Below are 18,011 nucleotides of genomic sequence, written 5' to 3' on the forward strand. Positions count from 1 at the left end.
ATCTGACCTCAAAGCTGGCATATTTTACATTCCAAAGGAGAGCCCTAACACAAAACACACAGATGTAAGCACAGGTAGAGACGCACGAGTCAAGAAACTCTTTGACTTTTCAGCTCGGGGAGAACAACAGACAGGAAACTTTCCCAGCACAGAAAGCATGCAGATTTTCAAGTCGGACAAGTCGATGCTCGCATCTTGGTTGAGAAAGCATCTCCCAGGAGAAAACAAAACATTTTTATAACATGAGAACGGAGAATTCATCGTTAACATTTGTGGAATTACACAACCTCTACATCTGGTAACTGGGTGGAATCAGAGCTCGTCCCCCGGTGCAGTTTTACATAACACGTCTCAATTTGTCACCACTGTTAATATTACAAGCAGATAAGAAAAACTGCCATAAACAAATGCTGTACGCTTCTTCTGTAGCTTGAAATGATTTCCTTTTTCTTTTTTTTTAGAAGTGGTAAATGTTTACTCTCCTCACAGTCGAGCAGGGTGTTTCGAGCTTTATTTCCACATTAGTCACAAACTCCTATAAACTCTGGAAACAACAACAGAGGAACGGAAAATACACACCAGAGCCACTTGGCAGAAAGGATCTATTAATTGTTGGTTTCTTGACCAACTTGACCAGTTTGGATAAGGATATAAATTGCACATAATGAGCATTATCTGACTTTATTATCCTGGATTGTACCACAATTAAAGCAATAAGTTCGGGTAAATTTGCTCAGAGCTTTAAAAGGAGAGTGAATTTAATGTATGCTTAAATGTTGGCGACAGATTGTGACATTGATTGCTTTATATTTTTAGGCCAATGTGTTAGTAACAACTGAAAACGTGCTTTGTGTGATCATACAGCTTCAGTGGGAGATGTTCTGCACTGTTTTCAATAAGCGTTTTGCGTAATGTCATGAGAGACAAAATTCCCTCTCTGAGTCATGGGGCTTCCCATCCGATTTCCTCCGGTAATCAAACTCTTGTGTGTCCACAACATGTTACAGTTAACAGTCATCTTTCTGTATCTTCAGCTACAGTATCAGCTATTTTCAGCAATCCAGGCTTCAGAGTCATATATATGATGCAGGCTTGGGGAGTAACAGAATACGTTACGTTACGTAATTAGGCGCAAAAAAAAAGACTGTATTCCGTTACAGCTACAGAAAAAAAGAGGTAATTAGAACAGATACATTTATTCAAAATGAGGATTATCAGCAGGATTACAATTTTAAAATACATTTTAAAATGAAGACAATATAACACCAAAGATGCTCTAGAACATCTGGTCGACTCTGATAATACCACGTACCTGCGCGCATGTTACGACACTTTACGACACACAAGTCTCACAACACCGCCCCCAAGTTATGCCTTCCGGCTGTGAAAATGCTGTCATTATCCAAGGACCAGGCTTGCTACGGTAGTCGGTGTTACCGGTGTTACGCGGTGTTACACGGTGTTACACAGTGTTCAGGCAACCACCGAATGCATAACTCCCCCACCGCCCCCCATCGTCGTTTGGCCTTTCTTGGGCAGAAATCTGCAGTATCCGCGCCATTGTCACTTGTCCCATTTGTTTGCTTGGTTCAATAGTGTTTGCTAATTTCAACTATCAACTCTCTATATTATTATAATTATTATTATCATTATCATTATCATTATCATTATCATTATCATTGTTAGGCTTTTAATCCTGATTTTGTTGTTTATGGACAACCTGGAGTTTAGGCTTTGTTTTCTTTTTTATTCTGTTTTTTATTTGGTTCCTATCTGAATTTGTTTCCCATTATTTATTTGGCAATGTTTGCCAATGTCACTTTTTTTTTACTATGTAGGCCTATACTATTTAAAACTTTATAGATCGAATTTTGTGCATTTTCATATTGCAGCACGGGTATGCTCACCATGCCCCACCGCCAAGTCGTCATCCGCCTTGTTCGCTTTGTTCATAAAAGTTGGAGCCTATTAAAATGTTTAATATTGCAAAGTTTTATTGTTGTTGTGTTTTTCATTAAAAAAATAAAAATGAAACATCCCTCTAAGCATTTGTTCTGTTTAAACATAAAAGGAAGATCACAGCAAGCGCTCTACAGGGACTGAGCGTCATCAATGCCTTTTTTTTATATGTCGGGTGTAATCGGTAACACCGGCGGGTATTATGAGTTTATTAACTGGTAGAAAAATGTCCCCACCATTGCATACCTACCAAGGACTCGACATCTAATTTAAAGAATTTACAGGTAAGACCAACCGCTAACGTTAGCTGCACAGAATTCCAGTCGTCTTCTACTACTACTGAAAAATAGTTTGTGACTCTGGTGAAGGCCGCAGCCGGGATGGTGCGGGTGAAAACACAAGCTTCAGACAGGAATAAGTTTAAGTTTGAGTGTGAAGTAGTGTGAACAGCAGACTAAACAAAGTACAATGAAATGCGCATAATTACCGCTATTCATTTAAAGGGGGAATTAACGCATTACAAAAGTATTGAGCAGTATTGAAGTAATCCAAAAGTAACTGACAGTCATCAGTTACCTTACTTTAAAACTGTGATACTTGGATTAGGTTACTGATTACATTTTTAACAGTTATTAGTATCGGGATACATTTTTAAAGTAACCCTCCCAACCCTGGACATAAGTGTTGAATCCTCACCTCATTGGTCCAACGTTAAGCACGAGAAACACCAACACCACCATGAGACACACAGCTCTCCTCTTAGGTGCTGTAGCATTTAGTACTTTGTTCTGCAAGCACAGACAAGATTCATGCATGAAGGAATCGTAAGTTTGTTGCAGTGCACACGTTGTTTTTATAAGTGTAGGCTGTTTGGAAGTACTAGCAGAGCTGTAGCCTCTCACCTCACTGAGCATGCCCTCCAGCTGCCTCTTGAGGTTGCCATTCTCACACTTGAGCGCCTCGTTCTCACACAGCGCCAGTTTCAGGCGAGCTTCCAGCGTGAGCAGATACTCTTTCTTCTTTTTCCGAGAGAGGGACGCCGACTCGCGGTTCTTTATCATGCGCTGCTGCCTCTGCGACAACTTCGACTGCAGAGAGACACAGACAAAGGATTAAAATTAGACATGGGTTATTAGTTATGTCAAATCACATATTATATCACACATGTATGCAGCCACTCAACACCAATCCAAACCGGAAAGAGGGCTGGTTATTGTTAAAATGCAATAAAACGCCTGTCTGAGGCACCTGTTGTAGATCTCAGGCTCCTCTCACTGTCATGTTTCTCTGCTCGCAGGGGCAATTGGTTGAAAATGGTTTTATTCATATGAGCGATATTTCTCTGTGAAATCGCCCAAACAAGTGTCAAGAAGGAAAAAACCGGCATGCACACATTTAGGCATGTGGAAACACATCCATTCAGCCTTAGATAAGTACGTTATATATGCTTATGCATGTTAACTGCTGTTCCCACACTGCAGCTCTAACATCTGCTTTGTCAATTCGCACTAACACCCATTCATTCACGCATTTAGGATATATGTTGCACAGTGAATAACACCTAGGAACTCCTTTCAAGAAGTAAAAAAAAAACACCACTACAAAGACACACAACATAGCAAGAAAGTAAATGGAGGAGGGGGAGGGGGCGCCTACATAAAAGCCCGGGTCGACTTTGTTATTCTTCGGTGGAAAACATACCCTGCTGATGTCTCAGTTTACTACAGTGATGGAATAATAAATGGACATGTTTAAGATGTGTCCCAAGGTTAATGACACCTCTGCTCAGAATCAGGGCTTTAACATCGCCCCAAAGAGCCGTAAAGTGCGCAGGATTATGCATACGTTTGAAAATATTTACACTGACATCCTCTGAGAGGTCGAGAGGTCACCTGCACTACCTCTCTTCTATATGTGACAACGATATGTTTACAGAGTGTGTCGTGCTTTGAGCTTCACATCTGAGATGCATAAACACAGAGGCACTATACACGGGGAAGGTCTGGATTTGAAGAAAAACATGTTCAGCAATAGTTGGTTTTATTTGTTGTGAATGAAATGTCTTTTACACTCAAGTTACTTTGAAAATAAATGGACAATATTCTGCATTTCTAGTTTAGTTGTGTTTGAACAAGGCTGACTCAAAAATAAAGATTGTCTTACACTCTAAGGGGCCGAAAAACTAACTAACTAAAAACATGGAAACACAAATGTTTATTTATTCGTGAATTTGTTTATTTGTACAAGTAATTTTACTGCTCGTTTACAGGAAGGATAACCAATGGGATTCCTTCCACTCAAGGTCAAAGGTTACAGCCGAAATCAAAGCTCTGCACGCTAACCCAAACAGCACATATCCCAACATGACCTATTCCAACACGACGCACGGCTGAGGTGATCATTGAACACCTTCATCGACCATTAAGTCCCCAGCTACGCCTCCACTGCCCTTCCCCAAACACAAACACCCTCCCCCAGGGGTAAGCCCCTAAGATCCCAGCCCTAATAGCCCCGCTGGTGATTAAGTTATTTGGATCCCTGTATTTGTGTTCTGTCTCCTGAGAAACCCTTCCGTCTCTCCCAGCCCAGATCTGGGAGCCGTGCCACCAGTCTGAGCCTGGGAACGCTGCATGGAAGCAGTTACCAGGGAGAGAGTGGAGAGCAGGGGGAACTTCACATCGCCACCAGGATGTGGAGGAAAATGTAGGGCGGGGGGAGGCGAAAGATGGCAGAGTGGCATTTCTTAATAAAGCTCACATGAATAGGTGGAAAATTAGACACTGGTTTACACTCTTTATGTGTTTGTGGGAAAAGTCAGTGTGAAAAAAAGCTCCCCTCAACCGCTACCTTTCAAAGTGATTAAATAGAAAGCCTCGGCTACCCTGTATGTGATGTTTGTTATTATGGGTATGTGTGTATGTACCCAAATTTAAAGGGGGGGGTATTATGCTAATTTCGAACAGGTTTAACCAGGTAGTCCCATTGAGATTAAGAATCTCCTTTTCAAGGGAGACCTGGCCAAGACTGCAGCAAAAAAACACAAAGTTGCAGACAGACGCACAAACAGGGACAAACGAACGAAACGAAAGTTGTACAAGCAGGCAATTTAAAGACATCGACATCTTATGGAATCTGCCTCTAAGTCTTTCATTTTAGATTTGAAAGCATTTAACGAGAGTAGTTCCTTCAGTTTCAAGTCATTCTGCAACAAATTCCAGGCTGAGGGTGCAGAATACCCAAAAGCCCTTTTCCCAATTCCTGTCTGGGCATTTGGGACAGAGAGTAAGATGAAGTCCCGAGAACGCAGTAAATATTGTCCAGCACTTTTCTGCGTGATAAAAACACATAAGTAGTGTGGAAGCAGACCAAGAATTGCCTTATATATAAAACTGTACCAATAATGGACCAAATCATATTTCACTCTGTGATAACTGTGGAGTCGCTTAGCATAATTTACAGTTAAAAAACTACATTTTTCTAACTCTGGTGCTCTGTGCAGGCCCTCATCAGCCTCTACCTTAAACGACACAGTCAGCTCTGTCTCTTTAAGAAACCCCGCCCCTACAAGCCCACTTTCTTCTGATTGGCCAGCTCTCCGAAGCCTGCTGAGGCTGCACTTTGTGATGTCACAAAGTTCAGAGTGTAGAAAAAACCTGAAACCAAGCGGCAACCCCCGGGTGCTGAAAAATTAAGCCAATGCGGAAGTGCAAAAAACTGCAGTTCCTTGAGTGACCACTAGAGGCTGGCTCCAGAAAACAAGAAATAACATTACAGCAGATGGGAAAATGCCAATTTTAACAGCAGAAATAAACACGTTTACAGCCTGGCCTAGCTAATTTCATTGTACAAGATAACTGTACGGGGATGATTTTTTATTTTTTATTTTTTTATTTTTTTTAAATTGTATTAAGCTTTAACTTATAGGAGCAGGGTCACTTGAGTGACAGGTGGACGTCCATTATTTATACAGTCTATGTTTGAAACCTGGCATTCACAGCAGCCTGCAGACTGAGCTGAGAAGCCTGGGGATTACTCCAACATACTTTTACCTACAGATTTAAAACTTCACCCACGTTTAGTTTGGACATCCAACATTGTAACATTATAAATGTCTTAAAATGAGAAACAGCAAACAACAATACCATCTGTTTCTGTATGTCTCAATGTACCCAGGAGGCCAGGGTAGCTTTTGTTTATATTTTAGTCTGGTGGTTATGTTCTATACTCTGATGTGTATTTTGTACTTTTGCTTTATTATTTCATCCTTTCAACCACATATTTTTTTTATGTTGAAAAATAAAAACATTAAAAAAAAAGCAGAGGTACCCATGAGCAGGCCACACAACCGGAGCTGCTCATGAAGAGCTGCAAAGTAGCAAGCTGCATGCTAAAGGGAGCTGCTGAAAGGGAGAAAGCCTGCTGAGTGAATACAGGTGAAGAGAGAAAACAAGAAGCAAAACAGATCCCAGCATGCCTCACTGTCACACTACTGTTGAGCCTCTACTCTTTCAGCATCCAAAGGGTTACTCCAGGAGGAAGTGTGTGATGAACCATTAACCTCTCCAAATGGGAGGGGAGTTTTACAAGCTCGGGTGAAAACGTGTCCTGATTTTACTTAAGGTCATAAACACCTTTAACTGTGGCATGCTTTCCACAGGTGAAATAACCGTGAAGCTGTGAGGTTGACTTATAACGGTTGCTTTGTATGGCAGTTCACGCTTAAGGCACATTTCCCTAAATCTCCATTTTAAATCGACAAAGTACTTAAGTGAGACTGTTGCAAGTGGTGGGGTTTGAACATGTTGGTGCAAAGCAAAAGCAATAGAGCACGTTTTTCCAGTCTACTGATGTCTTGAGGCTGCATTTAGGCGACTGTTATTGGAGGAAGTGGCGATTTTTTAAAGGACGCAACGGAACATAAAATTCACTCTTACAGGGTTTTTACTTCCGAGCCAAACACTGAAGTTTTCCTGCTGTTGATTTTTACACATAACAATAAAATGAGATGTGGTGACGAAGAAATGAGATTAAAGACGAGGGAGAACACGTCAAATGATTTATTGATTAATTTAACCGTGAGGAGTCACGAAGTAGTGATGCAGTGAATCAAAATCGCAGGGAAATCTGTTTAGTAGGGATAGAGCGATTATCGGCATTTTGACGCATATCGGCAACGGCCTTTTTTTTTTTTTTTTTTTTTAAATCCGACGGCCGATAAGAGATCAATTTTAAACTGGGTTATTTTGGCTCTGATGCAGTCGCGCCTCTCTGTCTGCAGTCACTACTCTGTCTCCAGCATTGCATCCCACCCACAGCACTGATTGGTTACACGCAGAGCCATGGGACGGGTAACAGCCAATCAGCAGTGAAAGCTGTGCATGCAGAGTGCTCACACACATGGCAGAAAGGAGAAAAAGTTTCTTTGCAAATTTTATTTAACTTTGTTTTATTTACTTTATAAAAGTTATTTATTTATTTAAATTTTCAGTTAACTTTATAAGAGATGCTGCTGACCCTGGGAACTCCCTGCACTTTTTGTTTGTTTGTTTAATAAACATATGCTTAAAGGCATTTAAACAAAGTAAAGTGTTGGAGTTTGTATTATTCAAAATTTTGACGCCAATATTTTCACTTTTACTGCAAATGAATATCGGCTCCAAATATCGGTTATCGGCCTCCTTGACTACTAATAATCGGTATCGGTATCGGCCCTGAAAAAAACATATCGGTCTATCTCTACTATTTAGAGCATCATATATTCAAATATCATTATCAAATCTTAAATTCAAATATCAATACTTGGCATCAGCCTATCAATAATTGTATCGCACGAGTCAGGATGACGATACATTGCAGCATCTATATTTTGTCCCACCCCTAAGACACTGTTAAAAAACCAATGAAAAAATATGAGAGTGCATCATCTTCTTTGTTAGAAGAGACCCCAGGAAAGCACAAAGGACCTCCAAATCCATCAATGCAGGAGTTTGGTGAGACCTGCAATTCCAGACGAAATATGGTTTTCAGTCTAGAACGAAATGACACACACAAATACACAAACACAAACACACAGCTAAGTCCTTGGCTGTGTAGGAGCTCTTACATTACAGTGACCCAATCCCTGATGGCTGTTTACAGCTGTCGCAAAACCTCCATCATGCACAACACCTGTCTGAAGCATGTAATCGTTAGCAGCCGTTTAACGCCCTGGCTTATATAACCCAGCTCGAACCCAAAATACAGCACAGTGAACACGAACAGAGACACACACAGAGATACTGTAGATGCAACATGTAGTAGTAACACCTGGCACTAGCATGCCATCTTTAACAGGCATTTTACACAGCCCACCAGGTCCAGCACTGTGCTGCAGCCAAACCACAGTGAGCTTATAAAGTGAACACAGCTGCTTGTCCGAACACTGGCGCGCACGCACACACACACACACGCACACACACACACAAAGCGAGACACGGCTTGAGAGCTTCTTGGTGGGCCACGGAAACAACTCTAAAGTACATTTAAAGCCAAGCTATGTAACTTTTAAGAGATGAATAGACATATTCTTACAGATGTAAAGCTCAATTCACACGCATTAAAACAGACCCTTACTTATGTAGTATTTACTCAAGTTGCTATGAGCAGTAGCTTCTGGTGGCTAATAATAATGCTAACTGTGGGAAGCTAGCTTTAGACAGATATTGCTGTTTGAGTGTGAGTCGCTGACTTTAACTCTTCTCTACTAGTGGAAGTGTTATTTGCCATTTATCATTATTATCATTATAATTAACACTTCGGTCATTTAGCAAACTTGAATAAAACTAATTTCAAGTCATATTTTTCAGCTCAGGTCAAATATTTTTTTCAACCTTCAATTAAACATCTTTTAAAACACTTTTTCTCCCGAGAAATAAATGTTGGTCTCCGCTCAAAAAAAAAAAAACAGTCCCGCCCCTTTAATCAAACATATACAGTATAGGCTACTGTTAACTTTATTGACTTGGTGAGCTTGACAAATGGCTGAGAGGTGCGTTTGTTCTGGCCTCCGGGCTGTGAAATTCCTGTTCTTAAAGTCTGGCAAGAGGCTTGATTATCCCTGTGATGATTGGACAAGTTCCTCTCAGGCCCCTTTTTAGGGTTGTCTATTTCCACAACCACAGGTCAACTGTTACCATTGATAGATAAGCCTTTATTTGCCTTTATTTATAGGACAGCTGAAGAGAGACAGGAAGAGTTGGGGGATGACATGCGAGAGGGCCTGCTGTGTCGAGGACTGTAGCCTCTGTATATGTGACGCCTGCTCTACCCACTGAACTAAACCAGCGCCCCAATCAACAATAACTTTTTCAATTTAAGAGGTTTATCTTTAAAAAAGCTGATGGAAAAGATTGTTCATGTCAAAATAAATGGAAGAAATATGTCAAATAGAACATCGACGTTGTGACTGATGATTTTTGTGCAGCCTTGATTATCCAACAGTGTAAGATGATGACAGACATAAATGGGATATAATTTCCTTCAGTCTTCACAGTGTCACCACAGAAATCATTGCGAATGATTCCACAAATGTCAAACATATGGTCCCTTCGAATTAAAAAAGCAACCCTGATAAACAGTGCCGCATTTCTGCAACTTCCCTGCCACGTCAGTGTGAGCTCCATGGCTCATGGGAAACACGAGTTATGTGGGAGTCATGCCCCCCCCCCCCCCCCCCCCCCCAAAAATAAGACAAAACAGAGGAGGGCCGAAGTCTGAAACAGCAGTGAAGTTGCTGAAAGTCACGACAGCTCTCCGACTTTGCAATGGATGCATTTGTAGCTTGTTTAAGCAACAAAGAGAAGAGAATCAGAAACACAGGCTAGCAAACTAGCCCCAGGTCTCTCCCACTCAAAATGAGAAAAGCACACACAGAAGATGGGGAGCGTTTATTGAGACCACAAGCTTATAACACGCAGATAACCTGCTGTAATTGAGTTTTTTATTAACTTTAAATCTCCGGGGAAGTCCCTACTGCAATTAAAAGCATCTTATAATAATCCCTGCAAATTCTGTACTGACCTGTGCTGTGCTGTTGTCATTACACAGATCTAAAAGAAATCACTGCATTTTACTGAAAATGAGGAGAGATTGTGTTCAATTTGTGTGTTTGTGCATGCGTCTTCTGTTTACTGCAGCTGTCCTGACATCACCCCTGAACGCAACGCACAGAAGTATCCGCCCGACTTCATCCACATGGGAAGCAACATCCACCGTTTACACTGTCTGAACTGCAATTACATAACACGCATCTTTCAAATAAAGACCAAACAGATGTGTCTCTTTTACGAGAACAAGAGTTACACATAATTAATCACAAAAAACATCACTTATTCACTTAAAGAGGCATCGTTTGCATGTGTACGGACTGACATAGTCCAAACAGTGTAATTACCTTTGCTTCAGAGTGGAAAAAGACATTCACCATCATTAACTCAAAAAAAAAGGAATACGTCTTTTTTTCTTCAACACTTTCTTTCATATTTTACACAGAAATTAAAGTTAATGGTTTGTAAAATCAAAATGAATACTATAAATAGGGTCAAATGTGAGAGTTTATGTTGGACTGGATCCAGACTTCATGTGAACACGGCAACCACAAAGTCATAGGGCATGTGGTGCACGCCCACGGTGCTAATCATGAGCATGGAGCTGCACACAAACACAACTGTAAAAGTTTAAATTTTGTCCAACAAAATCATCCAACTACCACTTTAAAATACAGCAACAACTAAAGGTCTCACGCCTCAACAAGACTCAGGGAAACTTGTTCATGCTTTTGATTTTAGTAGACTTGATTACTGTAATAGTGTCTTTACAGGTCTCTGTAAAACGTCCATCCAACAGCTGCGGCTTATTCAAAATTTCCCTGCCCCGGTCCTCACTAAAACCAATAAAGAAGGGCAGATCACCTCTTTTCTCAGAGCTTTGTAGTGATTAATACCAGCTTTTTATGCTTTATAAAAACACTTTCAATTTTCTATTAATACAAATTGAGCTATATAAATAAACTTGCCTCGCCTCGCCTGATAAAAAGCCTGCTGGTGGGCAACAACCTGACTTTCAGGAGAGCATGTTAGTGACACATTTCTACACGAGAGAGAAAGCAAGCCAACTAGCGGACAGATCACGGTGGTATTAATGGGAGCCATGTGTGCACAGACACAATGTTTTACAAGGACGTTCATGATCTTGTGTTTGACATTTTGTTTGTGCAATCAGATATCCATTAAAGACAAATGAGGTTTGGGAACATTGCACCGCTTAACTTCCAGTATGTACCTGTATTTACTGACTGGATTTCTCAGTAAACAACCTCGAACTTGTTAGACGTGTAACCAAAGAAAAACAGATGGGAGTCCCCTCGAGACCATGTTGGGTGTAACCAACCGAGGGAAAGTGAATGGTCTGAAAACAATTTCAGACACTTGATCAAAACACGTTTTTAACGTTATGTTGATATTGACAACGTACACAGAAAGATGTGTGAATGGCAGCACCTCTGGGTGCAATCCACTATAATAACACACACAATAAATATTCCCACGGAAAGTTGGAGGGTGGAGAATTCTGCCTGCAGTAAATCAGCCAGACTTGTGAAAACGTTGCATCAGTGCCCACTGCAGTTCACATTCAACCCAACATTTTGTCAACTTCAATAAATCAAGAATATGAAACATTTCTTTAAATGCCTGCCAGTTCTATTTCTGTATTTAATCCCCTATAGGAGGTTTCATTCTTTTGCATGACTCATCTCTTCTACACCCCTCTGTGTTCCAGCCTCATTGTAGTTCAACAGTTTAACACACAGGGAAACTTGTGTGATGAAGAGCGCGGGGGCGGGACTCACGTCATCATCTGAGGAAGGGGATCGCAGCGTGACATGGACCACCGGAGGAGCGGCGACAGGGACGGTCCTGTCCTGGCTGAGCGTTGGCATGGCGACCACATTGCTGGTGATGGTCTGTGTCTGTGTCTGGATCTGCAGCACCTGGCTTGGCTGAGACAAAACTATGGGACGCCCTGAAAGAGAGGCATACAGATTGTCAAATTACAGGTCTGAGCTGTCCTATAATCATATTTTTACTGTGCGATTAGCGCTGATTAATGTTGACGCCGCTAAAGCTGTGATTATGTGTCTGTCAGTCTGTTATTATGTTTGCGCTTTTGTTTACATCCCACTTGTATTGTGCCATATATAGAAAGTCTAAATATAATCTAATATTCCAGCTGCATCATGCTGCGCTTGAAAGAGCCTCCTGCTGCAGATGGTACAGCCCGGCTCCTTGAACCCCCCTTTACCTTTGTGACCTCTATTAACCCCTTGTCTTTAACGGGGCTCTCTGCATTTAAAGTACAGGTGGAGAAGATGCTTACTACCTTGACCTGTGGTCTTAAACTTCCACATTCCAAACCAAGCTGTGTGTGAGTTTTATGTGAATAAACACGCATAAACGTGCACGTGTGCCCGTGTTCAAAAGGGACTATAAGCTGAGAGAGAGAAACTAGCACAACCTCAGTATAGTGTCATTGTTTATAAATGTCCTGTTAACACAGGAGCCTCCCAGAGGGTGGCCCACCCTTCAGAGTAAGCCTGTGCCAGGAACCATTCTTTAAAATGACCCAGCAGCCTTCAGCAGTGATACTAAACAAGCTGTCAGAGCTCATTTTATAGAAGTGTTAGCCAGCGCAGCTTATGAGTGTGTGGAGCCAACGCTGTGTCTGGTGCCCAAGCTGAAAATCTGTAAGAAGAATTCATGATGATCAAAGTCAAAAGACATTAAACAACTTGTGAAAACCTGTCAGCCTGTATGTGACGGCCCAAGTCCGACTCTATAAAAAGTTAACTCAGCTGTAATATCTCCAATGTCTGTCTTTCAATTCAAAGCGTGGGTCTCACTCCTAAGCTGAGTACTGCTGAGATCTTAAACCAAAGCGACCTAAAACGCTGAGCAGACTTGACTCGTCTTCCATCTGGGATCCTAAACTTGGATATCTTGGCTCCAGCCATCTGCCCGTTGGCTATAACCAGACAGACAGGAGAGCCAAGCTCAAATTCAAGTAAAGAGAGGTCGGATACTCCACCCACTCGGGTCCCACACAATGACACAAGTATTTACATTGGCCTAGGTGCTTGCTGATGTAATACACATAGATGACCGGGCTGCTAAACCGGGCAGGCTAAACCACAAAATAACATGATAATAAAACACACAAAAACACTCTGCAGACCAAAAACATTACTTGGTTTACGAGTTGGTTATGAAATAAACTTCCTTAATTGTGTATTTATGATGGCTGATTCCCAACATTGTCCACGTGTGGAAATATTTTGGATACAAAAAGTAAACATCCAACATCTTAAAGTCCGATTTACTTAAAAATTGTTGTACAAAAAGGCAGAGCAGAGTGCGACAGAGAGGACTGAAGATCTCTAAAGAGTTAAAACTGAGGTTAAAGCACCATCTGCTGGCAAAGACCCACAATTAAATCTTTTTCTAAGCAAGAACTGCAAACAAAATGAACAGAGATGACAAACACAGCAAATACAATCTTAGCTCTAAATGAAGATAAATAATAAAATACTCTAACTAAAGAACGTACTGCTGCATGTACTTTTCTGATGCAATACAGTCTGATAGGAGGAAAGAGTCTAAATATGCTGCAGTGTGAGCTCTGACCTGGAGGGGGCGCTGGTTGGATGCTGACTGGAGCTTGTTTGACCACAGGCAGCACGGTGGTCTGCAGGGGCTGGATGATGATTGTCTTTGCCTGCAGGGGAGCTGCTGCATGAGCCAATGGCACAGCTGTAATCAGCGGTTTTGGCTGGATGGAGACCTTCGGGCCGATCTGAATCGGCCTCTTGTTTGGCTGAGCTTGTTTGACTGGTGTTTGTGAGGGGGAGGGGGAGGAAGGAGTAAGATAAGGAAATAGGACTTATGAAAATATAAGAAAAGACAGGTGAGGAATTTTGTAATTACAGTTACAGGGTAAAATTATTCTGTCTGTCTTTGTATGGTTGATTACAGGCCAGAATTCTGTGACGTCTAGTGTGGTTCAGAAATTCCCCTGGTTTTTGGACAAAGAGAGCAAATATAGACAACATCTTAAAAAAGCCTCACCTCGTGCGGCCTGGCTGGTCCTCTTTGGAGCTTTCTTAGCTGGGGGAGAGACAGAGAAGCCACTGGACTCTGAGCAGACTGAAACAGGAGAGAGCTGCGACTGTGGAGACAGGGCCTCATCCTGGATGGAGAGGAAGAGAAGACTCTTATAAACGCACTGTGCTAAACTTAACAGGCATCAAATGAAAACATGACTTGAGAGTTGCTTTGGGATAATGATGCTTGCATGCAATTGCATCAGACATCAAGAAATTTCACAAGAAAGCTGAGGACACTGTCTGACAAAATGTGTTTCTTTGCTCTGTTTAACATTGGTGGGAATGTCCGTTTATGTGCTTTTGTTTCAGTGTCTGCTGTGCAGTGACACACATCAAATGAAATATGAATCAAGTGTCCTTGTCAATGTTCAAAGTCTCTTGTAGACAAATGTGTCCTTGGATTCAGTCAGGGTGATTCAGTTAGCAGACATACGTGTGCAGACGGTGATGCGGCCAGACGAAGATGTAACCCTGGCCCTTGTTTTGACACACAGCGAAAACATCTGCCTGCTAAATTATGCTAATGTGGCTAAAGTTGTCAGCACCTTTTATTTAACGAGGGGGCGGGACACAGCTCAGACGGGCAGCAAATTATTACTGTGACAAGGTGTTTAAGGCTATAGTTAATAAAAGTCTCCAGAGTGTGTGTGCGTGTATCTATACACAAGCAAAGAGCAGCTGTCAGTGTTTGGACACCATCTGGATGAAAACTCTGCACCAAGAAGGACACATATGCAAATCCTCACAACCAAGAGCAATGGTAAAATTTGCATTGGAAATAGCACTCAAATGCCAAAAACTGAGAAGGACAAAGAGTTGAAAACAGTGACTTACTAGTAAGGAGTATGGGGACAGAGCTTCCACAGAGGAGGGAGAGGGGACAGAGCTCAGAGTGTGGGCAGGTGACAGGGAGTCCACGCTCACCTCACCATCTGGAAACACAAGGACAAAGAGAAATATGTTATGCATGAAGTCTTATCAGCACTGGTGAATGTGCTTTAATATTCTTTAAACTGAACAATATACCCTTTTTATACCCTTTATTCATTGACCACTGTTTCCCATAAATACACATTTTAAGCTTAGCTGTACAAGTCAATCATTAAGCAGAACACGTGCAAGTCTGCTGAGTTATATTTGGTGATAATTTCCCACATTCAAGAAACAAAGACAGATTTTACATTCTGAGAGGAAGGTTAATTAAGAAAAAAAGAAAGAACATTTTTAATTCAAAAGTTATTTATATTAAAAATGTGAGACTCGTTTAAACAGATCAATTAGCATTTTGCATGATTATTCAATCAAAAAAATAATTGTTAACCAATTTGCAAATCAGTGAATCGCAAACATTTGCATTATATCTTAAGATATCAAAGGAAGAGTGTTTGCGTTTTGCAGATTAAATGATATAAGAGTAATTGTTGGTTGCAGCTGCATGTGTTTTCGTACCTGTGCAGGTGCTGCATGTGTCTCCTTGATTCCACAGTGGTATGTCGATATCAAAGTCCAGGTCTGGACCCTCGCTGGTCTGAGAAACCAAACACATACTTTTCAAAACGACAGAAATAATAATGCTTATTGGAAAAAAGCCCAGTCTGATCAACAGTCAAAGCAATGTGCACAGAATTATTCATATGTAATAATCATGCATTTCTGCCAAGTTCTGAAGTCAGAAACAGTAAATAATCAATCGAATAAATCAATAAATCAGTTCTTGCTGCTGTCTACAGTATGTCTGACAGCTACACAAGTAAAGTGGGGTGAAGCTATTTGTGTCACGTACCTTACATAAAAACCTGTACTACCAAGTTAGCTAATGTTGCACCTGTATTCCAGCCTTGAAAGACTGTTAACAAATGTTTTGCATGCTTTGGTGGTCACAGTCCCTATTGCCGTTTTTTTTGTGTGTGTGATACTAACAGTTTCAGTTGACAGCCAACATTTGCATAATGAGACGATGAGTTACTCACATATACAGCATTCTCCAGGGCCTCAAGCAGCTCATCTGCGTCTCCCAGATGTTCTAGCTCATCAAACAGGCTAATGTCTGTGTAACAACAAGCATACATCAAGTTTATTTGAACTAGATAGTTATGCAACAATATTCTGAATGTATGTTTAAACTATGTTTAAAAGTTGATTTCAGTTCAGGAACTATAATGAGACACTTGTTCAAGTAACTACATACAAAAATAATATGACTATTAACAACAACAACAACCAAAGAACAACCACAATGTAGGTACAGCATATAAAAGCAATTCACAAAAATACAAACAGAAAATGACAAACAAAACAAAGACAAACGAAATTGTTCAAAAAAGCATTACAAATAAATAATGTACAAATAATTATAAAATAAAACTTTCCACAATGGTGAGTTATTATCAATATTATTTGAATGATTAAAATAAGTATTTATTATAATGGTAATCATAAGTTTAAGAATAATAGCTATCAAGTTTAGAAATGGCAACACTACTGCTTAGAAAGGGTGAAAAATATTGGGCCATATTTCAATGAATGTGCCATTCATTCATTTTTCAAAATATTAACAAATCTTGAATTACGGCATTAAAGCATTAAAATAAAAACAAGTACGTATATCGTCTTTTCAGCATAACTGCTTAGCATTTACATTACGTCCAGGGGGATAGCAGGTTACATCATCACATCATTCCCAGCTAGCCTAAGCTAATGCTAACTGTTTGTAAAGAATCAAATCAACCTCAGACGTTTGTAAGAGTGTTATTGAAATGACAAACTTCACACAAATAGTGTTTTAGAGGCACCTATTGTCTACTACCTCAACAAGTTCCGAGCTAACGCTGTATCTCACCCTGCCTCCCCGTGTGAGACCCTCTAGAAATTGTATTTAACCGACGCTTACCCCACTCTCCCCCCTGGTCGATAGAGATGTTGCCTGTCTCACTCTCCATCACAGGATACTGTTGACGAGTTTCGAAGTTTAACGGTAAGTCGGTTGACATCCTCCTTAGAATTCATTAGTAGATTGTCTCGGACAAACAAGTGGCTGTCAAGCGATGGCAAACAGGATTATTCATCTTTCAGGTTGGAAGAACACTTCCTGTTTGAGGCGCAGATACACGTCTGACTTTACCGTAAATCTACGGGTGCCACCGAGGGACTAATGGGTCAAACAGCGAACGCAGCTGGAGTTTTGGAAATGTAGCTTGCTAACTAGGCCACGAGGTGGCAGGATAGTACCAAGGGCTCGGTGATCTGGTAAGAAAGTGTTTTTGTGTGCTCCATATAGTTGACCCCTGTCTTTGGAAGTCACAGAGTTCATGACATAACGGAGGTGAAGTAGTTGAAATACTTTGAATAAGGTGGTACTTTATCGTATGACTAATTAAGAACCATTAAGAAATAATTTTGCTGCTTAAAGCTAGTGTGAGGAGTTTTTCGCTGGTTATGAAACACACTGAAGTAAATTCTGATTACTCTATAAGACCTACAAAAGCAAACCAGACTATCAGCAACAACATTGATTATTTCTGTAAAGTTATTTTTGAGGCCCGAAACAGCTGGCGGGGTGAAGTGAGTGATATGGCTGTTAAAGAAAGCAGGATGAGATTTTATGTTAAAAACCACCACTTAAGCATGTACAGGATAAAATCAGCAAAAACATAAGAGATTCGGCTTTGTCCACAGGAGGCACCAAAATCAACACAAACTGAAAGTGTACCAAGCTCACATTTCAACAGTGCCATCTTCATGCCAACTATGATGACTACTTTGATGGAAAAGGTCAGTCAGTACATCCTGAATTGGGAGTGTAAATTCAAAATTGTAATGAATCTGTTGGACGAACATGTCTTTGAACTGAAATTCT

At 40.8% G+C, this 18,011-nt stretch overlaps 1 protein-coding gene across 1 annotated transcript in view; it reads right to left on the bottom strand.

Moving 5' to 3' along the window:
- Window positions 1-17,240, bottom strand: part of atf6 (activating transcription factor 6) — a 35,401-nt gene extending 18,161 nt beyond the window's left edge. The window contains exons 1-9 of the mRNA XM_069679441.1: window positions 17,046-17,240; window positions 16,126-16,202; window positions 15,605-15,683; window positions 14,990-15,087; window positions 14,118-14,238; window positions 13,677-13,880; window positions 11,846-12,018; window positions 2,862-3,047; window positions 2,656-2,747 (exon numbers count right to left, since the gene is read on the bottom strand). Coding sequence (XP_069535542.1) covers window positions 2,656-2,747; window positions 2,862-3,047; window positions 11,846-12,018; window positions 13,677-13,880; window positions 14,118-14,238; window positions 14,990-15,087; window positions 15,605-15,683; window positions 16,126-16,202; window positions 17,046-17,145 — 1,130 coding nt within the window. The 5' untranslated portion in view covers window positions 17,146-17,240. The remainder of the gene's footprint in view (window positions 1-2,655; window positions 2,748-2,861; window positions 3,048-11,845; window positions 12,019-13,676; window positions 13,881-14,117; window positions 14,239-14,989; window positions 15,088-15,604; window positions 15,684-16,125; window positions 16,203-17,045) is intronic.
- Window positions 17,241-18,011: the final 771 nt, after the last annotated feature.

This window comes from Semicossyphus pulcher, unplaced genomic scaffold (assembly GCF_022749685.1).
Source record: "Semicossyphus pulcher isolate SPU_LCO1_2020_fin unplaced genomic scaffold, fSemPul1.0.p SCAF_4, whole genome shotgun sequence".
In the NCBI taxonomy this organism is placed as follows: domain Eukaryota; kingdom Metazoa; phylum Chordata; class Actinopteri; order Labriformes; family Labridae; genus Semicossyphus; species Semicossyphus pulcher.